Raw genomic sequence first — 25,166 nt, forward strand, 5'->3', positions numbered from 1 at the left:
AGAATATTCCATACTTATCAGAATAACTTATGGTAGTAGTTGATTGCTAGGTCATTGTGTACCATCTTGGCCCAGCAAAAATATCTAACAGAAGCAGAATGAGCATGAAGTTATTTCTAACTGAGTGTAAATTTTAAATTTTCCTCTTCAGCCACAGGATTGGAAAAGATCAGTTTTCATCCCAATCCCAAAGAAAGGCAATGCAAAAAATGTTCAAACTACTGAAAAATTGTGCTCATCTCACATGCTAGCAAAGTAATACTAAAAATTCTCCAAAATAGGCTTCAACTTTATCTGAACTGAGAACTTCCAGGTGTTCAAGCTGGATTTAGAAAAGGAAAAGGGACCACCAGAGATCAAATCACCAACATCTGTTGATTATAGAAAAAGAAAGAGAGTTCCAGAAAAACAAGTACAGCTGCATCACTATGTTAAAGCCTTTGACTGTATGGATCACAACAAACTGTGGTAAATTCTTAAAGAGATGGGAATACCAGACCACCTTACCTGCCTCCTGAGACATTTGTACACAGGTCAAGAACCAACAATTAGAATGGGACATGGAACAATAGACTGGTTCCAAATTGGGAAAGGAGGATGTCAAGGCTGTATATTGTCACCCTGCTTATTTAACTTCTATGCAGAGTACATCATGGAGAAGACAATGGCACCCCATCCCAGTACTCTTGCCTGGAAAATCCCATGGACGGAGGAGCCTGGTGGGCTGTGGTCCATGGTGTGGCTACGAGTTGGGCATGACTGAGCGACTTCACTTTCACTTTTCACTTTCCTGCATTGGAGAAGGAAATGGCAATCCACTCCAGTGTTCTTGCCTGGAGAACCCCAGGGATGGAGGAGCCTGGTGGGCTTCCGTCTATGGGGTCGCACAGAGTCGGACACTACAGAAGTGACTTAGCAGCAGCAGCAGCAGAGTACATCATGCAAAATGCTCTGCTGGATGAAGCACAAGCTGGACTCAAGATTGCCAAGAGAAATATCAATAACCTCAGATATGCAGATGACACCACGCTTATGGGAGAAGGAAAAGAGGAACTAAAGAGCCTCTTGATGAAAGCGAAAGAGGAGAGTGAAAAAGCTGGCTTAAAACTCGACAACAAAAAACTAAGATCATGGCATCCAGTACCATCACTTCATGGCAAATAGATGGGAAAACAATGGAAACAGTAACAGACTTAATTTTCTAAGGCTCCAAAATCACTGCAGATGGTGATCACAGCCATGAAATTAAAAGACACTTGCTCCTTGGAAGCAAAGCTATGACCAACCTAGACAGCATATTAAAAAGCAGAGACATTATTTTGCCCACAAAAGTCCATCTAGTCAAAGCTATGGTTTTTCCAGTAGTCATGTATGGATGTGAGAGTTGGACCATAAAGAAAGCTGAGAACCAAAGAGTTGATGTTTTTGAATTGTGGTGTTCGAGAAAACTCTTGAGAGTCAATTGGACTGCAAGGAGATCAAACCAGTCAATCATAAAGGAAATCAGTCCTGAATATTCATTGGAAGGACTGATGCTGAAGCTGAAGCTCCAATGCTTTGGCCACCTGATGTGAAGAACTGACTGAAGGCAGGAGCAGAAGGGGAAGACAGAGGATGAGATGGCTGGATGGCATCATTCACTCATTGGACATGAGTCTGAGCAAGATCTGGGACTTGGTGATGGACAATGAAGCCTGGCATGCTGCAGTCTATAGGGTCGCAAAGAGTCAGACATGACTGAGTGACTGAGCTGAACTGAACTGATGACAAATACACTTACCCCAAATTTTCTTTCTCCTTTTCCAAAACACTGAAGTGATTTTATCCCTGGTTTGAATCTCAGCTCTGTTCATTTGTGGTGAACCTACCTATCCTAATTCTGAATGAGAAAATAGGATATGAAGACTGGTGTCTTGAAGGGATCCTGAAAAATGGGGCCTGTGTGAAACTCCTAGCACAAAAGCAGGAGGGAAGGCTTAGGGTTGGGTGAGGAGGTGTCACTTACCATAGACAGTGAGGTGGAAAACCTGGGTAAGTTCTCTTCCTCCAGTGAACCTGGCTCGAGCCCGGTACTGCCCACTGTCCTCTCGGGTCAGGTTCTCAATCTTCAAGGATGTCACATTGGGCACATGGACCCTCTGCTGGTACTTGTCCTGGAGGCTGACCCAGGTTGGGGTGTCTGCCCCACGGTGGACTCGCAGCAGGACTCTGTAGTTTGACTGAGGACCAAAGCCCCATGAGATCTCCTCTGGGTCAGCTTCTTGCTTCTTGATCACATGAAACAACACAGAACCTCCTTGGGTCCCATACATAGGAACAAATCCAGGATCCTGAGCTTCAGAACCATGTGATACAGAATTACTGGCCACTGTGCTACAGATGCCTAGGACAATGGACATAGAAAATGTGAGTAGTTTTTCAGAAAGTTTTTAAGAAAAAAAGAGAAAGCAACAGAACTCATCTTTTTCATGAAATCCATCCAATATATTCTCCTGATTCTTGGAATGCAAGTACAATCAATTTGAAATAATTTTGGAATCTAATCCTGGTTCTCATGGTGCCTAACCTTGAACAAGTTACTTAAACTTGCTAACCCAGATTTTCCTTGCTTGGCTGATATTGATGTGTGTGAATTATGTCAGATCATGGTCTGAATCACATTTTCAGGTACATATAAGTGTGAAATTGTAGAAGGAGCTCCCAAAGTGTCTCCCAAAGACCCCCCCCCACCCCCGCCCCGTCCTGTTCACACCGTTTTGACACCTCTTCCCCTGGAATATGGGCTGCACCTAGTGATCTTCTTTCAAGGAACACAATATGGACACAGATGGATGTCACTACATGATACTAGGTTACACAAGACTGTGATGTCCCTCTTCCTTGCACACACACTCTCTTTCTCTCCTTCACTCTCTTTCTCTCCTTAACTTTCTTTCTTTCTCACTCTGAGGAACCCAGCTATCATGTTGTCAGCTGCCCTAAGGAGGGGCCCACATGGCAAGGCACTGAGGGAGCCTCTGGCCCACAGCCAGGGAGGAACTGAGGCCCTCATCTCAACAAGCACAGAAACCCTCCCATCATTAACTGCACAAGTAAGCTTAGAAGCAGATCCTTCTCAGATGACCCTAGGGCTGATGCAGCCCCAGCCAAGACTTTGATTTTAGTTGGGGACACTTTGAGCCAGAGAGGACCCAGCTGAACTACCCCTAAGCCCTGACCCACGGAAACTCTGAAACCATATTGGGTGGTGATTAAGACACTACGTTTTGGGGTGACAGGTTATACAGCAGTAGACACCTAATACAAATATGAAGGCTGCTTTCCTTCCTGTCCTTTACAGGCAGTGTAGTAGTCAGGACAGATAGACTGTGCTGTGTAAAAAACAGTTATAATACCTCAGGGTCTTAGAACAAGGGGTGTTTATATCACCCACCCCAGGTCCCAAAAGAGAGTGAGAGAGAAGTCCTATCACACATGGAGGAGGTGCCACCTCCTTGTAGCTGCACCATGGAACTCACAGCATCCTCACAGGCTCCCAACCCCCCAGCAGGGAGGGGAGACAGGAGAATCACCCAAGAGTTTTCCTGCTTCTGTCCAGAAATAGTTTGATTTCTGTTTTTGCTTTTTTGCCAGCACTGGTCACAAGGCCCTGGCTAACTGCCAGCTACTCAAATATGAGAGGGAGCAAGTGAGCATTTAGTGAACTCTGCAGTCCATGCCACCAAGTCAGCACTTCCCAAAGAGTCTCTGAGAGATCGCAGTGGGCCTTACTCAGACACTTTAGTGCAGAACTGTGACCAGTTGGCACATTACCCTCAGGGCCAATTGCTCCAGAACTTACTTTCCACCTTGAGGCTTACATTCCAGGGACCTGATACTCTCTGCCCTTTAGGAGACCAAGGTAGGACAGGGAAAGTGCCACAGAATAACTTTATCCTGAAAGGAAAAACAATCTCCTTCTTCCAGCATGTCAAGATTTGCCTGGGTGGGCCTCTGACTGCCGGAGACACAGTCTTCTCTCCAAATCAGTACATTCTCATCTCAAACCTGCCTTCCTCCTGCTGTACTAATACCCATTCCTGGGCTCACTGGAAGCAGAGAATAGCTCATACCAGCATTCATATGCACAGGTGTTTCAGATTTTTTGTATTCATTTAATCATCAACTCATTTAAGAAGGCATTTCCTCAGGATCAGGCCTTCACCACAGTCCTTTCAGCTCCTCTTACAGAACTCATAGACCCTCTTACAGACCTTCACACTGACCTTAATGACCTTTTAGTCCCAGGTCAAAAGGCTTCACAACATGTATATTAGGGAAAGTGGCTCATGAGAGCAAAGGTATTCACTCATCCATATATCCTGTCTGGCTCCTCAGAGCTCCTCTTTTGTCCCTTCTTTCCACACTTCACTCCCCTATGAGACCCTAGTGCAAGACTAAGTCTGGTGCAAAGGACTGCTGCCCTGTAGAGCAGCAGTCACCAACCTTTTGACACTAGGGACTGCTGTCATGGAAGACCATTTTTCCACAGACTGGGGATGGTTTCAGGATGATTCAATCACATTACACTTATTATGCACTTTATTATCATAATAATACATTGTGACATATAATTAAATAATTATACAGCTCACCATAATGCAGAATCAGTGGGAGCCCTGAGCTTGTTTTCCTGAGCTTTGGCAGTAATTTGAGTGATGGGGAGTGGCTGTCAATACAGATGAAGCTTCACTCACTCACCTGCCACTTAGCTCCTTCTCTGTGGCTAGGTTCCTAACAGGCCAGGGACCAGTGCTTGTCCATGTCCCAGGAATTGGGAGCCCCCACTGTAAAGCACACACCCTGGTGTGAGAATGGGCCCCCCCACACAGTTCACAGAAGGTCAGTTGAGAAGAACTGGGCAGAACTTTGCTACCAGTCCCTCTAAACAAATCAGGACACAAACACCATGGCCAGCAGGTGCCCATGAAACAGAGCCCTATCCTTCTCTCATCAGAAACAGCTGGCACAAAACTTGATCTTAGACTATAACCTCCAGAACTAAGGGAAAACAAATTTCTGTTGTTAAGCCACTTGGTCTGTGGCATCTTGTTTTAGCAGTCCATGCAGTGTAACACAGCCTACAAGTTTTAGAGAGAATATATTCCTGCTGACACCTTGCTTTTGGACTTGTGAGCACGAGAACTGAAACCATACATTTTTGTTCTTTTACGTCATCCAGATTTGGGGTTCTCATGAAGAGATTAGTGCCTATAAAGGAAGAAGAAGAAGAGAGAAGTTGTCTCTCCCCTCCACCATTCTCTCCCCCTTTCTCTCTCCACCATCTCTACATGTCTGTCTGTCTTTCTTATGTAACCTTTGAGTCTCAGGAACTATAGGAAAAACAAAATAACTCTAACATATCTCTCTAGTGAAATAAAATTCACAGAAGAGAAAGCTTACATTTTACTGTTGACACAAAGGTACTTAATCAAACAGGATGCAATGTCATGCAAAGTTCATTGTTGTTTCAAAACATCTGTTTACAAATGCTTTCCAGGTGGCACTGGTGGTAAAGAACTGGCCTGCCAATGCAGGAGACTTAAGAGACATGAGTTCGATCCCCGGGTCAGGAAAATCCCCTGAAGGAGGGCATGGCAGTGGACTCTAGTATTCTTGCCTAGAGAATCTCATGGACAGAGAAGCCTGGAGGTCTATAGTCTATAGGGTCACAAAGAGTCAGATACAACTGAAGCAACATAGAATGAATGTTTGCAAATGCTCTCTAATCCACTGAATTTTGTATAACTCCGAAAAGTTCATATAATGACTGAGCTACTAAATCCAAAAATTAAAACAATAAAAGTTTTCCAAACTTTCTTCAGAATTGATACTTCACTGGGTCTTATTATTTCTCATCAATTTTTATTTAATTTCACTATAAACACATAATCTGTGATGAAGTCATAAATGAGATATACAGAGAACAAGATGACAGAGGAGTAGGTGGATGCAGAGCACATCTCCCTCCACAGATACATCAGGAACGCACCTTCAGACACAGAAGTGCTTGTGGAACACCACCTGAGAGCAGACAGGAGTGCCTGGCCACTGGAAAAGCATATATGGAAGCATGAAAAACTCGGTAGGATGAAGGAACTGGGGGGAGGGGGGAAAACAGTGGGACTGGACCCGCCCTCAGTGGTTGGGGGAAATGAAGCAGGGGTCTGACCCCATATCAGGGCAATTATCTGGGTAAGAGGAGAAAGATTTAAGGCTGAGAGTGAAACAGCTGATCTGTGGCAGCCTAAATGGAAGGAGAATCAGACAGTCCTTGGCACAGTCATACCCCAGACAGGGACACAGGTCCCCCAGAAGGCACAGTGTCTGGGAGCTGGAGTGCAGGGATTGTGGAGCAATCCCAGGGTGAGGGCTGCTGCTGACTGCAGAGAGGCAAACCTAGGGGACATGAGGCAGCAGGTTGTGGTGGGAAATGCCTGTGGGGAAACTCAAGCAGCCATGGAAGCAAAGCAAAACTGCTGAGTCATGAATCGAGGGTGGAGCCAAGGGGGTTTCACAAGTGAAATCCAGGGGCACCTTGCTTTGGCTTTTTTTTCCCAGTGTCTGCTTCAGTTAGTTGTGTTCTTAACTGGTAGATATCATTTTTGGTTTCCTTTGTTCACCAGGTCAGTCTATTGTACTTTATTTTTGTTTGTTTTGATTTTGCTTAGGGGTGTATATGTATATGTGTATATTCCATTATTTAAATGATTACTTTCCTGATTTTGTAACTGCCATTTGTCAAATCAAAAAATTCCTAGAAACAAATGACAAATTGATGACAACTCAAGATCCATGGGATGCAGCAAAAGCTGCTCTAAGAGGGAAGTTCATAGCAATACAATCTTATCTCAAGAAACAAGAAAAACCTTGAATGGACTACCTAACTTTACACCTAAAACAACTGGAAAAAGAACCAAAAAAGTCCAAAAATTAGCAGAAGGAAGGAAATCATAAAGATCAGAGTGGAAATAAATGAAAAAGAAATGAAAAAAATAATAGTAAAGATTAATAAAACTAAAAGCTGGTTCTTTGAGAAGGTAAGCAAAATTGACAAACCTTTAGCCAGACTCATCAAGAAAAAAGAGAGAAGAATCAAATCAACAAAATTAGAGATAAAAAAGGAGATGTTAAAAGGCAATGCAGAAATACATAGGATTATAATAAAAGACTATTATGAACAACTATATGGCAATATAATGGATAACCTGGAAGAAATGGACAGATTCTTAGAAAAACTCAATCTTTAAGACTGAAGCAGGAAGAAATAGAAATTATGAACAACACAATTACAAGCACTGAAATAGAAGCTGTGATCAAAATTCTCCCAAAAAATGAAAGCCCAGTAACAGATGGCTTCACAGAATTCTATTAAACATTTAGAGAAGAGCTAATGCCTATCATTCTAAAACTCTTTCAAAAACTTTCAGAGGAAGGAACACTTCCAAACTCATTCTATGAGGCCACTATCACCCTGATACCAAATCACACAAAGACAACACACAAAAAAGAAAACTATAGGCCAATGTCACTGATGAGCATACATGCAAAGATCCTCAACAAAATTTTAGCAAATAGAATTCAACAACACATTAAAAAGCTCATACACCATGATCAAGTTGGGATTATTCCAGGGATGCAAGAATTCTTCAATGAACACTAATCAATCAGTGTGATACATCATATTAACAAATTTAAAGATAAAAACCATATGATAATCTCAGCAGATGCAGAAAAACCCTTTGACAAAATTCAGCACCCATTTATGATTAAACTCTTCAAAAAATGGGCATAGAAGGAACCTACCTCAACATTTCCTTCTCCAGTGGACCACATTCTGTCATACCTCTCCACCATGACCCATCCATCTTGGGTGGCCCCATACAGCATGGCTTAGTTTTATTGAGTTAGACAAGGCTGTGGTCCATGTGATCAGATTGGCTAGTTGTCTGTGACTGTGGTTTCAGTCTGTCTGACCTCTGATGCCCTCTCTCAGCGTTTACCATCTTACTTGGGTTTCTCTTACCTTCGATGCGGAATATCTCTTCATGGCTACAGCAAAGCAGTGCTCCAATGGAGAAGGGAATGGTTAACCACTTCAATATTCTTGCCTTGAAAACCCCATGAACAGTATGAAAAGGCAAAAAGATAGGACACTGAAAGATGAACTCCCCAGGTCGGTAGATGCATAGTATGTTACTAGAGATCAGTGGAGAAATAACTCCAGAAAGAATGAAGGGATGGAGCCAAAGCAAAAACAACATGGAGTTGTAGGTGGGACTGGTGATAGAAGCAAGGATCTATGTTGTAAAGGGAATATTGTATGGGAACCTGGAATGTTAGGGTTCATGAATAAAGGCAAATTGGCAGTGGTCGAACACGAGATGACAAGAGTGAACATTGACATTCTAGGAATCAGCGAACTAAGATGGACTGGAATGGGTGAATTTAACTCAGATGACCATTATGTCTACTACTGTGGGCCAGAATCCCTTACAAGAAATGGAGTAGCCATCATAGTCAACAAAAGAATCTGAAATGCAGTACTTGGATGCAATCTCAAAAATGACAGAATGAACTCTGTTCATTTCTAAGGCAAACCATTCAATATCACGGTAATCCAAGTCTATTCCCTGACCAGTAACACTGAAGAAGCTGAAGTTGAACGGTTCTATGAAGACCTACAAGACCTTGTAGAACTAACACCCAAAAAAGATGTCTTTTTCATTATAGGAGACTGGAATGCAAAAGTAGGGTGTCAAGAAACACCTGGAGTAACAGGCAAATTTGGCCTTGGAGTACAGAATGAAGCAGGGCAAAGGCTAATAGAGTTCTGCCAAGAGAATGCACTGGTCATAGCAAACACCCACTTCTAACAACACAAGAGAAGACTCTACACATGGATATCACCAGATGGTTGACACCAAAATCAGATTGATTACATTCTTTGCAGCCAAAGATGGAGAAGCTCTATACAGTCAGCCAAACAAGACTGGGACCTGACTGTGGCTCAGATCATGAACTCCTTATTGCCAAATTCAGACTTAAACTGAAGAAAGTGGAGAAAACCACTAGACCATTCAGGCACGACCTAAATCAAAGCCCTTATGACTATACACTGAAAGTGAGAAATAGATTTAATGGACTAGATCTGATAGACAGAGTGCCTGATGAACTATGGACAGAGGTTCATGACATTGTACAGGAGACAGGAATCAAGACCATCCCCAAGAAAAATAAATGCATAAAAGCAAAATGGCTGTTTGAGAGGGCCTTACAAATAGCTGTGAAAAGAAGGGAAGTGAAACGCAAAGTAGAAAAGGAAAGATATACCCATTTGAATGCATAATTCTAAAAAATAGCAAGGAGAGATAAGAAAGCCTTCCTCAGTGATATATGCAAAGAAATAGAGGGAAATAATAGAATGGGGAAAACCAGAGACCCCTTCAAGTAAATTAGAGATACCAAGGGAACATTTCATGCAAAGATGGGCTCAAAAAAAGGACAGAAATGGTAGGGACATAACAGAAGCAGAAGATATTAAGAGGTGCCAAGAATACACAGAAGAACTGTACAAAAAAATCTTCACAACCGAGATAATCACGATGATGTGATCACTAACTTAGAGCCAGACATCCTGGAATTTGAAGTCAAATGGGCCTTAGGAAGCACCACTATGAACAAAGCTAGTGGAGGTGATGGAATTCCAGTTGAACTATTTCAAATCCTGGAAGATGATGCTGTGAAAGTGCTGCACTCAATATGCCAGCAAATTTGGAAAACTCAGCAGTGGCCACAGGACTGGAAAAGGTCAGTTTTCATTCCAATCCCAAAGAAAGGCAATGCCAAAGAATGCTCAAACTACCACACAATTGCACTCATCTCACATGCTAGTAAAGCAACGCTCAAAATTCTCCAAGCCAGGCTTCAGCAATATGTGAACCATGAACTTCCTGATGTTCAAGCTGGTTTTAGAAAAGGCAGAGGAACCAGAGATCAAAATGCCAACATCCGCTGGATCATGGAAAAAGCAATAGAGTTCCAGAAAAACATCTACTTCTGCTTTATTGACTATGCCAAAGCCTTTGACTGTGTGGATCACAATAAACTGTGGAAAATTCTGAAAGAGATGGAAATAACAGACCACCTGACCTGCCTCTTGAGAAGCCTATATGCAGGTCAGGAAGCATCAGTTAGAACAGGACATGGAACAACAGACTGGTTCCAAATAGGAAAAGGAGTACGTCAAGGCTGTGTACTGTCACCCTGCTTATTTAACTTATATGCAGAGTACATCATGAGAAACGATGGGCTGGAAGAACACAAGCTGGAGTCAAGATTGCCAGGAGCAATATCAATAACCTCATATATGATGACACCACCCTTATGTCAGAAAGTGAAGAAGAACTAAAGAGCCCCTTGATGAAAGTGAAAGAGGGGAGTGAAAAAGTTGGCTTAAAGCTCAACATTCAGAAAATGAAGATTATGGCATCCGGTCCCATCACTTCATACCAAATGGATGGAGAAACAGTGGCTGACTTTATTTTTCTGAGCTCCAAAATCACTGCAGATGGTGATTGCAGCCATGAAATTAAAAGATGCTTACTCCTTGGAAGGAAAGTTATGACCAATCTAGACAGCATATTAAAAAGCAGAGACATTACTTTGCAAACAAAGGCCCATCTAGTCAAGGCTATGGTTTTCCCAGTAGTCATGTATGAATGTGAGAGTTGGACTATAAAGAAAGCTGAGCACTGAAGAATTGATCCTTTTGAATGTGGTGTTGGAGAAGAGTCTTGAGAGTCCCTTGGACTGCAAGGATATCCAGCCAGTCCATCCGAAAGGAAATCGGTCCTGGGTGTTCAATGGAAGGTCTGATGTTGAAGCTGAAACTCCGATACTTTGGCCACCTGATGTGAAGAGCTGACTCATTGGAAAAGACCCTGATGCTTGAAAAGATTGAGGGCAGGAGGAGAAGGGGACGACAAAGGATGAGATGGTTGGATAGCATCACCAACTCAATGGACATGGGTTTGGGTGTATTCCGGGAGTTGATGATGGACAGGGAGGCCTAGCGTGCTGTGGTTCATAGGGTTGCAAAGAGTCAGACATGACTGAGTGACTGAACTGAACTGAACTGACCTCAACATAGTAAAGGCCATTTATGATAAGCCCACAGCAAAAATTACTCTCAATGTTGAAAAATTGAAAGCATTCCCCCTGAAATCAGGAACAAGACAATGGTGTCCACTTTCTCCACTATTATTCAACATAGTTTTGAAAGTCCTAGATAAAGCAATCAGAGAAGAAAAAGAAATAAAAAGAATCCAGACTGGAAAAGAAGAAGTAAAGTTCTCACTGTTTCCAGATGGCATGATACGATACCTAGAAAACCCTAAAGATAGTATCAGAAATTTTCTAGAAATAATTAGTGTATTTAGCAAAGTCACTGGATACAAAATCAATACAGAAATCACTTGCATGCCTATATACTAACAATGAAAAATCAGAATGGGAAATTAAGGAATCAATCCCATTCACCATTGCAACAACAAAAAAATATCTAGGAATAAACTTACCTAAGGAGACAAAAGAATTGTATACAGAAAATTATAAGACACTGATGAAAGAAATCAAAAATGACATAAACAGATGGAGAGATATTCCATGTTCCTGAGTAGGAAGAATCAATATTGTGAAAATGGCTATACTACCAAATGCAATCTACAGATTGAATAAAATCCCTATCAAATCACCAATGGCATTTTTCACAGAACTAAAACAAAAAATTTTGCAATTCATGTGGAAGCACAAAAGACCCCAAATAGCCAAAACAGTCTTGAGGAAGAAGAGTAGAGCTGGAGGAATCAATCTTCTTGACTTCAGATTATACTACAAAGCTACAGTCATCAAGACAGTATGACATTGGCACAAAAACAGAAATATGGATCAATGGAACAAGATAGAAAGCCCAGAAATAAACCCAGGCATCTATGGGTACCTTATTTTTGACAAAGGAGGCAAAAATATATAATAGGGCAAAGACAGCCTCTTTAATAAGTGGTGCTGGGAAAACTAGACCGTCACATGTAAAAGAATGAAATTAGAACACTTCCTAACACCATACACAAAGATAAAATCAAAATGGATTACAGACCTAAATTTAGGATTAGAAACTATAAACCTCTTAAAGGAAAACATAGAACACTCAATGACATAAATCAAAGAAAGACCCTCTATGACACATCTTCTGGAGTAATTGAAATAAAAACAAAAGTAAAGACCTGATTAAACTTTAAAATTTTATATTGTAATTAACTTACAATTAAAATAAATAAATTTATATTAAAAAATTTGCACACAAAAGGAAATTATAAACAAGGTGAAAAGAGCACTCAGAATGGGAGAAAATAGTAGCAAATGAAACAACCGACAAAGGATTAATTTCCAAAATATACCAGCAGCTCATACAACTCAATACCAGAAAAACAAACAACCCAATCAAAAAACGGGGGAAAGACCTAAAGAGACATTTCTCCAAAGAAGACATACAAATGGCTAACAAACACCTGAAAAGATGCTCAACATCGCTTATTATTTGAGAAATCCAAATCGAAACTACAATGAGATAGTACATTCATTGTAGAACTACAATCACCTCACACTGGACAGAAAGTCATCATCAAAAAGTCTACAAACAAGAAATTCTGCAGCGGGTATAGAGAAAAGGAAACACTTGCACTGTTGGTGCAAATGTAAATTGATACAGCCAGTAAGGAAGATGGTATGGAGATTCCTTTAAAAACTAGGAATAAAACCACTATATGACACAGCAATCCCACTCCTAGGCATATACATGAGGAAATATCAATCTCACTTCTAGGCAATATCATGAGGAAAACGAAATTGAAAAAGACACACATATCCCCTTGTTGATTTCAGCACTATTTACAACAGCTAGAACATGGAAACAACCTAAATGTCTATCAACATATGAATGGATAAAGAAGTTTTGGCACATATACACAATAGAATATTATTTCGCCATAAAAAGGAATGCATTTGAGTCAGTTCTAATGAGGTGGATGAACACAGAGCCTATTATACAGAATGAAGTAAGTCAGAAAGAGAAAAATAAATATTGTATACTAACGCATATATATGGAATCTAGAAAGATGGTACCAAATAATTTATTGGCAGGGCAGCAATGGAGAAACAGACACAGAGAACAGACTTACAGACATGATAAGAGGGGAGGGGAGGGTGAGATGTATGGAGAGAGCAACATGGAAACTTACACTACCGAGGGGAGGAGCCAAGATGGCGGAGGAGTAGGACGGGGAGAACACTTTCTCCCCCACAAATTCATCAAAAGAGCATTTAAACGTCGAGTAAATTCCACAAAACAACTTCTGAATGCCGGCAGAGGACATCAGGCACCCAGAAAAGCAACCCAACTCTTCGAAAGGAGGTAGGAAAAAATATTAAAAACAAAAAAAAAAGAGACAAAAGAGGGAGGGACGGAGTTCCGTCCCGGGAAGGGAATCTTAAAAAGAGAGAAGTTTCCAAACATCAGGAAACCTTCTCACTGCCGAATCTGTGCCGAGCTTTGGAAGCACAGAGGGCAACATAACAGGGAGAAAAAATAAATAAACAATTTAAAACTCGCAGATTGCGAGCCCTACGGTAACTCCCCCAGCAGAGAAGCAGCGCAGACGCCTGCATCCACCATTAGCAAACCGGGGCTGGGCAGGGAGGCGCGGCGTGGGCTGCATCGCTGAGAGTAAGAATCTGGCCTGAATACCCTGAGCGCTATCTGAGCGAAATAATTTGGGCTAGCAAACCAGACTGTGGGATACCTACCACGCGAAAAGCCAGCCCTAACCTAAGACCGCCAGGCCCGCGCACGGAACAAAGGACTGAACAGAGATAGCCGGCTGCAGACCTTCCCCCTCCGGTGACAGGCAGCCAGAGCCGGAAGGGGGCAATCGCAGCCCCAGAGAGACATTATCTATAAAATTGTAAGCAGGCTTCTTTGCTAACTAAAACTTCTTGGGGGTCTGGACGGTCAACATCTGCCTGAGAAGGTGCGCCGGTTTTACATCCAGATAACCGAGTGGCGGGGAGGAGATAAGTCGCAGCATTGGCGCTCGCCTAGGAAGAGCAAATTGGCGCTCGGACCTGGGAAGAGCACAAAACGCAGGCCCAACTGAGTCTGCGCCTCTGAGGACTACCCGAGTGCCTGAACCTGAGCGGCTTGGACCTGGGAGGTGCATGCAGCCCAGGGCCAGCCTCGGATTGTTCCCGGTGGAACAACCTAGAGTCTGAGCAGTGTGGACAGGGAGGCTACACGCGCCGTGAGCGGGGGCAGACCCAGGGTGGCTGAGGCACTGCGAGCCCACGCCAGTGTTATTTGTTTGCAGCATCCCTCCCTCCCTCCCTCCCCACAGCGCGACTGAACAAGTAAGCCTAAAAAAAAAAAAAAAAAAAAAAGGTGTCCTCCACCGTGCCCTTTGAGTCAGGGCGGAAACCAGATACTGAAGAGACTAGCAAACAGAAGAAGATATAACAGAGGGAAACGCCTTGGAAGCTACAGGCAATAGATCAAAACCCTGTGGTTACTACGGACTACATAGGAAGGGGCCTATAGATCTTGAGAAATGTAAATCTGACCAAGGAACTAGCCAAAAATGAACTGAACCCACAACACCCACAAAAAAAAAAAAAAAAAAAAAGTCCTAGATATATTTTTATTATTTTTACAATCATTCTTTCTTTTTTTTTTAATTAAAAAAAAATTTTAAGTCCTCTATTGTTCCTTTAATTTTCACTTTTATAACCTATTACTTTGCAAAAAAAAAAAAAGACCCTATTTTTTTCTTCTTCAGCAAACTTCATATATATATATTTTATAATTTTTTGACCTTGTTTTTTTTGTTTGTTTGTTTTTGTTTTTTTCTTCTTTTCTTTAACATTGTATTTTTGAAATTCCAAACTCTACTCTAGATTTTTAATTTTCGCTTTTTGGTATATGTTATCAATTTTGTACCTATAGTTTTTTTTTATATAATTTCTGTGACTTTTTTTTTTCTTCTTCTCTGTTTCTTTCTCTTCTTCTTTTATATAACATTGTATATCTGAAATTCCAAACTTTACTCTAGATTTTTAATTTATGCTTTTTGGTATTTGATATCAATTTTGTACCTGTATTTTCTGTATAATTTTTGTGACATTGTTCGTATTTGTTTGTTTGTTTTCTCTCTTTATTTTTCTTCTTCTTCTTTTTTTTTTTTTAACATTGTATTTTTGAAATTCCAAACTCTACTCTAGATTTTTAATTTTTGCTTTCTGGTATTAGTTATCAATTTTGTACCTGTACTTTCTTTATAATTTTCGCGACCTTGTTTGTTTTTGTTTGTTCGTTTTTTCTCTCTTTCTTTTCCTTCTTCTTTTCTTTAACATCGTATTTTTGAAATTCCAAACTCTACTCTAGATTTTTAATTTTCGCTTTCTGGTATTAGTTATCAATTTTGTACCTGTACTTTCTTTATAATTTTCGCGACCTTGTTTGTTTTTGTTTGTTCGTTCTTTCTCTCTTTCTTTTCCTTCTTCTTTTCTTTAACATCGTATTTTTGAAATTCCAAACTCTACTCTAGATTTTTAATTTTTGCTTTTATGTATTTGTTACCAATTTTGTACCTTTAAGGACCCAATCTTCAGGACCCATTTTTCACTAGGGAGTGAGATTACTGGCTTGACTGCTCTCTCTCCCTTTGGACCCTCCTTTTTCTCCACCAGGTCGCCTGTGTCTCCTCCCTAACCCCTCTCTACTCTACCCAACTCTGTGAATTTCTGTGTGTTCCAGACGGTGGAGAACACTTAGGGAACTGATTACTGGCTGGATCTGTCTCCCTCCTTTTCATTCCCCCCTTTTATCCTTCTGGCCACCTCTGTTACCTTCCTCCTTCTTCTCTTCTCTGTATAACCCCGTGAACATCTCTGAGTGGTCTAGTTGTGGAGTGCACATAAGGAAGTGACTACTGGCTAGCCCACTCTCTCCACTATTGATTCACCTCATCTCATTTGGGTCACCTCTAACTCCCTCCTCCCTCTTCTCTTCTCCATGTAACCCTGTGAACCTCTCTGAGTGACCCTCACTGTAGAGAAACTTATCATCTTTAATGTAGATGTTTTATCAATGGTGCTGTATAGAAGGAGAAGTTTTGAAACTACTGTAAAAATAAGACCGATAATCGGTAGCAGGAGACTTAAGTCCAAACCCTGACTCCAGGGAACTCCTGACTCCAAGGAACATTCATTCACAGGAGCTCATCAAATGCCTCCATACCGACACTGAAACCAAGCACCACACAAGGACCAATAAGTTCCAGGGCAAGACATACCAAGCAAATTCTCCAGCAACAAAGGAACACAGCCCTGAGCTTCAAGACACAGGCTGCCCAAAGTCACCCCAAAACTATAGACATCTCATAACTCATTACTGGACATTTCATTGCACTCCAGAGAGAAGAAATACAGCTCCACCCACCAGAACACCGACACAAGCTTCCCTAACCAGGAAACCTTGACAAGCCACCTGTACAAACCCACACACAGCGAGGAAACACCACAATAAAGAGAACTCCACAAACTGCCAGAATACAGAAAGGACACCCCAAACTCAGCAATTTAAACAAGATGAAGAGACAGAGGAATACTCAGCAGATAAAGGAACAGGATAAATGCCCACCAAACCAAACAAAAGAGGAAGACATAGGGAATCTACCTGATAAAGAATTCCGAATAATGATAGTGAAATTGATCCAAAATCTTGAAACTAAAATGGAATCACAGATAAATAGCCTGGAGACAAGGATTGAGAAGATGCAAGAAAGGTTTAACAAGGACCTACAAGAAATAAAAAAGAGTCAATATATAATGAATAATGCAATAAGTGAAATTAAAAACACTCTGGAGGCAACAAATAGTAGAATAACAGAGGCAGAAGACAGGATTAGTGAATTAGAAGATAGAATGGTAGAAATAAATGAATCAGAGAGGATAAAAGAAAAACGAATTAAAAGAAATGAGGACAATCTCAGAGACCTCCAGGACAATATTAAACGCTACAACATTCGAATCATAGGGGTTCCAGAAGAAGAAGACAAAAAAAAAGACCATGAGAAAATACTTGAGGAGATAATAGTGGAAAACTTCCCTAAAATGGGGAAGGAAATAATCACCCAAGTCCAAGAAACCCAGAGAGTACCAAACAGGATAAACCCAAGGAGAAACACCCCAAGACACATATTAATCAAATTAACAAAATCAAACACAAAGAACAAATATTAAAAGCAGCAAGGGAAAAACAACAAATAACACACAAGGGAATTCCCATAAGGATAACAGCTGATCTTTCAATAGAAACTCTTCAAGCCAGGAGGGAATGGCAAGACATACTTAAAATGATGAAAGAAAATAACCTACAGCCCAGATTATTGTACCCAGCAAGGATCTCATTCAAGTATGAAGGAGAAATCAAAAGCTTTTCAGACAAGCAAAACCTGAGAGAATTCTGCACCACCAAACCAGCTCTCCAACAAATACTAAAGGATATTCTCTAGACAGGAAACACAAAAACGGTGTATAAACTCGAACCCAAAACAATAAAGTAAATGGCAACGGGAACATACTTATCAGTAATTACCTTAAACGTAAATGGGTTGAATGCCCCAACCAAAAGACAAAGACTGGCTGAATGGATACAAAAACAAGACCCCTACATATGTTGTCTACAGGAGACCCACCTCAAAACAGGGGACACATACAGACTGAAAGTGAAGGGCTGGAAAAAGATTTTCCATGCAAATAGGGACCAAAAGAAAGCAGGAGTAGCAATACTCATATCAGATAAAATAGACTTTAAAACAAAGGCTGTGAAAACAGACAAAGAAGGTCACTACATAATGATCAAAGGATCAATCCAAGAAGAAGATATAACAATTATAAATATATATGCACCCAACACGGGAGCACCACAGTACGTAAGACAAATGCTAACAAGTATGAAAGGAGAAATTAACAATAACACAATAATAGTGGGAGACTTTAATACCCCACTTACACCTATGGATAGATCAACTAAACAGAAAATTAACAAGGAAACACAAACTTTAAACGATACAATAGACCAGTTAGACCTAATTGATATCTATAGGTCATTTCATCCCAAAACAATGAATTTCACCTTTTTCTCAAGTGCACATGGAACCTTCTCCAGGATAGATCACATCCTGGGCCATAAAGCTAGCCTTGGTAAATTCAAAAAGATAGAAATCATTCCAAGCATTTTTTCTGACCACAATGCAGTAAGATTAGATCTCAATTACAGGAGAAAAACTATTAAAAATTCCAACATATGGAGGCTGAACAACACGCTGCTGAATAACCAACAAATCACAGAAGAAATCAAAAAAGAAATCAAAATTTGCATAGATACGAATGAAAATGAAAACACAACAACCCAAAACCTGTGGGACACGGTAAAAGCAGTCCTAAGGGGAAAGTTCATAGCAATACAGGCACACCTCAAGAAACAAGAAAAAAGTCAAATAAATAACCTAACTCTACACCTAAAGCAACTAGAAAAGGAAGAAATGAAGAACCCCAGGGTTAGTAGAAGGAAAGAAATCTTAAAAATTAGAGCAGAAATAAATGCAAAAGAAACAAAAGAGACCATAGCAAAAATCAACAAAACCAAAAGCTGGTTCTTTGAAAGGATAAATAAAATTGACAAACCATTAGCCAGACTCATCAAGAAACAAAGGGAGAAAAATCAAATCAACAAAATTAGAAACGAAAATGGAGAGATCACAACAGACAACACAGAAATACAAAGGATCATAAGAGACTACTATCAACAATTATATGCCAATAAAATGGACAACGTGGAAGAAATGGACAAATTCTTAGAAAAGTACAACTTTCCAAAACTGGACCAGGAAGAAATAGAAAATCTTAACAGACCCATCACAAGCATGGAAATTGAAACTGTAATCAAAAATCTTCCAGCAAACAAAAGCCCCGGTCCAGACGGCTTCACAGCTGAATTCTACCAAAAATTTAGAGAAGAGCTAACACCTATCCTGCTCAAACTCTTCCAGAAAATTGCAGAGGAAGGTAAACTTCCAAACTCATTCTATGAGGCCACCATCACCCTAATACCAAAACCTGACAAAGATCCCACAAAAAAAGAAAACTACAGGCCAATATCACTGATGAACATAGATGCAAAAATCCTTAACAAAATTCTAGCAATCAGAATCCAACAACACATTAAAAAGATCATACACCATGATCAAGTGGGCTTTATCCCAGGGATGCAAGGATTCTTCAATATCCGCAAATCAATCAATGTAATACACCACATTAACAAATTGAAAAATAAAAACCATATGATTATCTCAATAGATGCAGAGAAAGCCTTTGACAAAATTCAACATCCATTTATGATAAAAACTCTCCAGAAAGCAGGAATAGAAGGAACATACCTCAACATAATAAAAGCTATATATGACAAACCCACAGCAAACATTATCCTCAATGGTGAAAAATTGAAAGCATTTCCTCTAAAGTCAGGAACAAGACAAGGGTGCCCACTTTCACCATTACTATTCAACATAGTTTTGGAAGTTTTGGCCACAGCAATCAGAGCAGAAAAAGAAATAAAAGGAATCCAAATTGGAAAAGAAGAAGTAAAACTCTCACTATTTGCAGATGACATGATCCTCTACATAGAAAACCCTAAAGACTCCACCAGAAAATTACTAGAAATAATCAATGACTACAGTAAAGTTGCAGGATATAAAATCAACACACAGAAATCCCTTGCATTCCTATACACTAATAATGAGAAAACAGAAAGAGAAATTAAGGAAACAATTCCATTCACCATTGCAACAGAAAGAATAAAATACTTAGGAATATATCTACCTAAAGAAACTAAAGACCTATATATAGAAAACTATAAAACACTGGTGAAAGAAATCAAAGAGGACACTAATAGATGGAGAAATATACCATGTTCATGGATTGGAAGAATCAATATAGTGAAAATGAGTATACTACCCAAAGCAATTTATAGATTCAACGCAATCCCTATCAAGCTACCAACAGTATTCTTCACAGAGCTAGAACAAATAATTTCACAATTTGTATGGAAATACAAAAAACCTCGAATAGCCAAAGCGATCTTGAGAAAGAAGAATGGAACTGGAGGAATCAACCTACCTGACTTCAGGCTCTACTACAAAGCCACAGTTATCAAGACAGTATGGTACTGGCACAAAGACAGAAATATTGATCAATGGAATAAAATAGAAAGCCCAGAGATAAATCCACGCACATATGGACACCTTATCTTCGACAAAGGAGGCAAGAATATACAATGGATTAAAGACAATCTCTTTAACAAGTGGTGCTGGGAAATCTGGTCAACCACTTGTAAAAGAATGAAACTGGACCACTTTCTAACACCATACACAAAAATAAACTCAAAATGGATTAAAGATCTAAACGTAAGACCAGAAACTATAAAACTCCTAGAGGAGAACATAGGCAAAACACTCTCCGACATACATCACAGCAGGATCCTCTATGACCCACCTCCCAGAATATTGGAAATAAAAGCAAAAATAAACAAATGGGACCTAATTAACCTTAAAAGCTTCTGCACATCAAAGGAAACTATTAGCAAGGTGAAAAGACAGCCTTCAGAATGGGAGAAAATAATAGCAAATGAAGCAACCGACAAACAACTAATCTCAAAAATATACAAGCAACTCCTACAGCTCAACTCCAGAAAAATAAACGACCCAATCAAAAAATGGGCCAAAGAACTAAATAGACATTTCTCCAAAAAAGACATACAGATGGCTAACAAACACATGAAAAGATGCTCAACATCACTCATTATCAGAGAAATGCAAATCAAAACCACTATGAGGTACCATTTCACACCAGTCAGAATGGCTGCAATCCAAAAGTCTACAAATAATAAATGCTGGAGAGGGTGTGGAGAAAAGGGAACCCTCTTACACTGTTGGTGGGAATGCAAACTAGTACAGCCACTATGGAGAACAGTGTGGAGATTCCTTAAAAAACTGGAAATAGAACTGCCTTATGATCCAGCAACCCCACTGCTGGGCATACACACTGAGGAAACCAGAAGGGAAAGAGACACGTGTACCCCAATGTTCATCGCAGCACTGTTTATAATAGCCAAGACATGGAAGCAACCTAGATGTCCATCAGCAGATGAATGGATAAGAAAGCTGTGGTACATATACACAATGGAGTATTACTCAGCCATTCAAAAGAATACATTTGAATCAGTTCTAATGAGGTGGATGAAACTGGAGCCTATTATACAGAGTGAAGTAAGCCAGAAGGAAAAACATAAATACAGTATTCTAACGCATATATATGGAATTTAGAAAGATGGTAACAATAACCCTGTGTACGAGACAGCAAAAGAGACACTGATGTATAGAACAGTCTTATGGACTCTGTGGGAGAGGGAGAGGGTGGGAAGGTTTGGGAGAATGACATTGTAACATGTAAAATATCATGTAAGAAACGAGTTGCCAGTCCAGGTTCGATGCACGATACTGGATGCTTGGGGCTAGTGCACTGGGACGACACAGAGGGATGGTATGGGGAGGGAGGAGGGAGGAGGGTTCAGGATGGGGAACACATGTATACCTGTGGTGGATTCATTTTGATGTTTGGCAAAACTAATACAATTATGTACAGTTTAAAAATAAAATAAAAATTAAAAAAAAAAAAAAAGAAACTTACACTACCATATGTAATGTAGATATACAATGGGAATTAGCTGTATGTCTCAGGAAACTCAAACAGGGGCTCTGTATCAACCTAGAAGGGTGGGATGGGGAGGGAGATGGGAGGGAATTTCAAGAGGGAGGATATATATGTATATCTATGGCTGAATCATCTTGAGGTTTGACAGGAAACAACAAAATACTATAAAGCCATTATCCTTAAATGTAAAAAAATAAATAGAAAGCTAAAAATAAATAAATGAGATATATAGCTTTCTCATGACTATCATTCTTTAAGTTCCCTTTTGGCTTAATTCCATCCTCTCTGCTTCACCCTCCTTTCTTTCTTCTCCAAGTTCACCCCCTGCTGCAACCCACTTAGCAGTTTACTGTTCCTTCCATGGTTTCTTCATTCTTTTACAACACGTGGCTATACAGACACCCTTAAATTTTGGAGGCTGCTCCTCCTTTTACGAAATTAGAATTTTACTGTATTCAACATCCTGCATCGGCCCAAGAAAACTAGACTCCAGGTGCTTCTTCCAATTCAGATACAGTGTTCTAGGTCTGCCCCTTCTCCATGGACACTGTCAGAGCCTGTTACATTCCCTCTGTCAGGTCAAGGGGACCTTGTTCCCACTCCATTTGGTCCCCAGAAGCTGCTTCTGTATCTCTCTCTATTCCTCTCCCCAAGTAGCTCCAGGCTCTCTTGGCTTCCCTGTTATTGAAACAGTAGTGACCTCACCTCCCTAGTAATGGATCCCTTACTCTAGCCAAGGCTGCCTCCAATCAGGGGTCCCAGCCTCAACACAACTTAAGACATCAGAGAGAGAAGGGGTCCCTGTATCTTGCCCCCTGCCACAAAGAGCCCAGGCTACTCACTGAGGAGCAGGCTAGTGAGTCCCAGGAGCCGGGTGGTCCAGTAGAGGTGGGGGTCTTCTGAGGAGGGTTCCATCTCAGGCTGCCTGCCAGCTTATGCAGCTACAGAGGAAACATTTAGGAGGAACAGCAAGAGAGCGGGAAATGCTTCACTCCTAAGAGTTCTTGGGCTCATCTCCACCCCAAGGGTGGGGCTAACAAGTTAGTTCTGGATATCAGCTCACAGGGCTCCAATAAGCCATTCAGATGTTTCATATTATCCCCAGAACCTACAATGGACCTCAATAAACTATTGCAGAATAAATATATAAACAACTCTACTTTATGATATACCTATGTTGGTGATGGACAAGGAGGCCTGGTGTACTGCATTTCATGGGGTCGCAAAGAGTCAGACATGACTGAGCGACTGAACTGAACTGATACTGTATTGGCAAGGCGCCCCATTCCTCTGGTCATGCTAGTTTGGTGATCTCACACTCCTTACCCCTACCCTCATTATAATCCCTTTACTAGTTTCCCCTGGTTAACAGCTCAGTCCAGGCATCCTTGGCCACTAATATCAACTTATGATCCAGCACAGAAATTACACTATTAAACCCAGGATGGGCAAGATATCTTCTTCTTTATACCATTTAATGAGATAAATTTCCTGTTTGATTTTCTGTGAACTTCAACTATCAGTTGCCCAAGTCAGAAGCCATTAGCAAAAGAAACTAAAAGTTGTTGTGAAAAGTGTCGAGTTCTCATATGCCCAGTACAAATATTAGCATATATCTGTTCTTGCACTCTTCTGGTTTTCTTGCTTGTCACTAGTAGCAGTTATCCTCCCTACACACAGGACAAAGCCAGACTCCATGGTCTCTGATAGGCTCTTGTCTGCATCACACCCACCACTTCCCTTTCATCCTCTGCCAGCCCTGCTCCTGTTATCACAGAGCAGCAGGCGTGGATATCTACACTCCTCCTGTCCACAGCCTCAGCTGCCTCAGACTCACTTCCACCTACTGAGGCTCAGGCTCTGGTGTCTTCTCCCTAGACTGAGTCCCCACACCTGAGAACTGTCTCATCCCACACTCCACAGGAGCAGCCCTATCTACCTAACTCCTGGTCCATGCCTCCTTCTCCCCACTGAGGCTTTCTCCTCAGCTGCCCAGACCCAATGCTGCATCCACAAGACTGGCATGCACTCAGTCATGCACTCAAGGTATTCATAGCACGGTACATTAAACCCATTTTTGGATGTGAAAACCGAGATCAAGTGTGGCTGCATGACCTACAAAAAAATCACACAGTGAATCAGGGAAAGGTATGTACTCTCAACAACAAACTCTAGAAAAAATTTCACTACATCACAGCCACTGTCCCATCCCACTCTGTGACCTCAAACAACTCACAAGAGTCCATTTTCTGCTCCCTTAAACTGCTCTGTAACATCTCAGACAAGAGAATATCCACCAGGCTCATTGCCTCCAACCCAATGTATTATCGAGGAATTACTTCAAAAGATGGTCTGTGGGTCCTGTGGTCACTAACTTCTGTATGCCGTCAAAATCCAGGCAGCTCATCCACGGGTCATTCTCAGGGTGAAGATGAATGAGGCTGGTATGCCCTTCTCTGTCATGTCCCTACATCTGTTGTGAGCAATCTTTGTGTGAGAAATGTTTGGTTTTGGAAATCATTTGCTAAAGGGGGTTGGGACGGAGGAGCCTAGAGAGAAAGAAGCAGCAATGTGGTACAGGCCAAGGACACTGGGAGAGAGCCACACAGTGGAATTTATATGCTGGCAAAACACCTAGAATTTTTAAAAAGTTGAGGTAGCCTATCTCATATTCAACATACTAACCGGCCTGTACTAGTCCCTTAAATCTATTTCTCACTTCCACTGTATAATCATAAGGGATTTGATTTAGGTCATACCTGATCGATCTAGTGGTTTTCCCTACTTTCTTCAATTTTAGTCTGAATTTGGCAATAAGGAGTTCATGATCTGAGCCACAGTCAGCTCCCGGTCTTGTTCTTGCTGACTGTATAGAGCTTCTCCATCTTTGGCAGCAAAGAATGTAATCAATCTGATTTTGATGTTGACCATCTGGTGATGTCCATGTGTACAGTCTTCTCTTGTGTTGTTGGAAGAGGATGTTTGCTATGACCAGTGTGTTCTCTTGGCAAAATACTATTAGCCTTTGCCCTGCTTCATTCCGTATTCCAAGGCCAAATTTGCCTGTTACTCCAGGTGTTTCTTGACTTCCTACTTTTGCATTCCAGTCTCCTATAGTGAAAAGGACATCTTTTTTGGGTGTTAGTTCTAAAAGGTCTTGAAGATCTTCATAGAACCGTTAAACTTCAGCTTCTTCAGCATTACTGGTTGAAGCATAGACTTGGATTGCTGTGATATTGAATGG

The 25,166-nt window shown here is 40.8% G+C and overlaps 1 protein-coding gene across 2 annotated transcripts in view; it reads right to left on the reverse strand.

The window, feature by feature from the left end:
* Nucleotides 1-22,905, reverse strand: part of LOC113884691 — a 49,520-nt gene extending 26,615 nt beyond the window's left edge. For both annotated transcript variants that reach the window (XM_027529553.1, XM_027529545.1), the window contains exons 1-2: nucleotides 22,765-22,905; nucleotides 2,006-2,383 (exon numbers count right to left, since the gene is read on the reverse strand). In XM_027529553.1, coding sequence (XP_027385354.1) covers nucleotides 2,006-2,383; nucleotides 22,765-22,837 — 451 coding nt within the window. In that variant the 5' untranslated portion in view covers nucleotides 22,838-22,905. The remainder of the gene's footprint in view (nucleotides 1-2,005; nucleotides 2,384-22,764) is intronic.
* Between the last annotated feature and the right edge of the window lie 2,261 nt (nucleotides 22,906-25,166).

This window comes from Bos indicus x Bos taurus, chromosome 3 (assembly GCF_003369695.1).
Source record: "Bos indicus x Bos taurus breed Angus x Brahman F1 hybrid chromosome 3, Bos_hybrid_MaternalHap_v2.0, whole genome shotgun sequence".
NCBI lineage: Eukaryota > Metazoa > Chordata > Mammalia > Artiodactyla > Bovidae > Bos > Bos indicus x Bos taurus.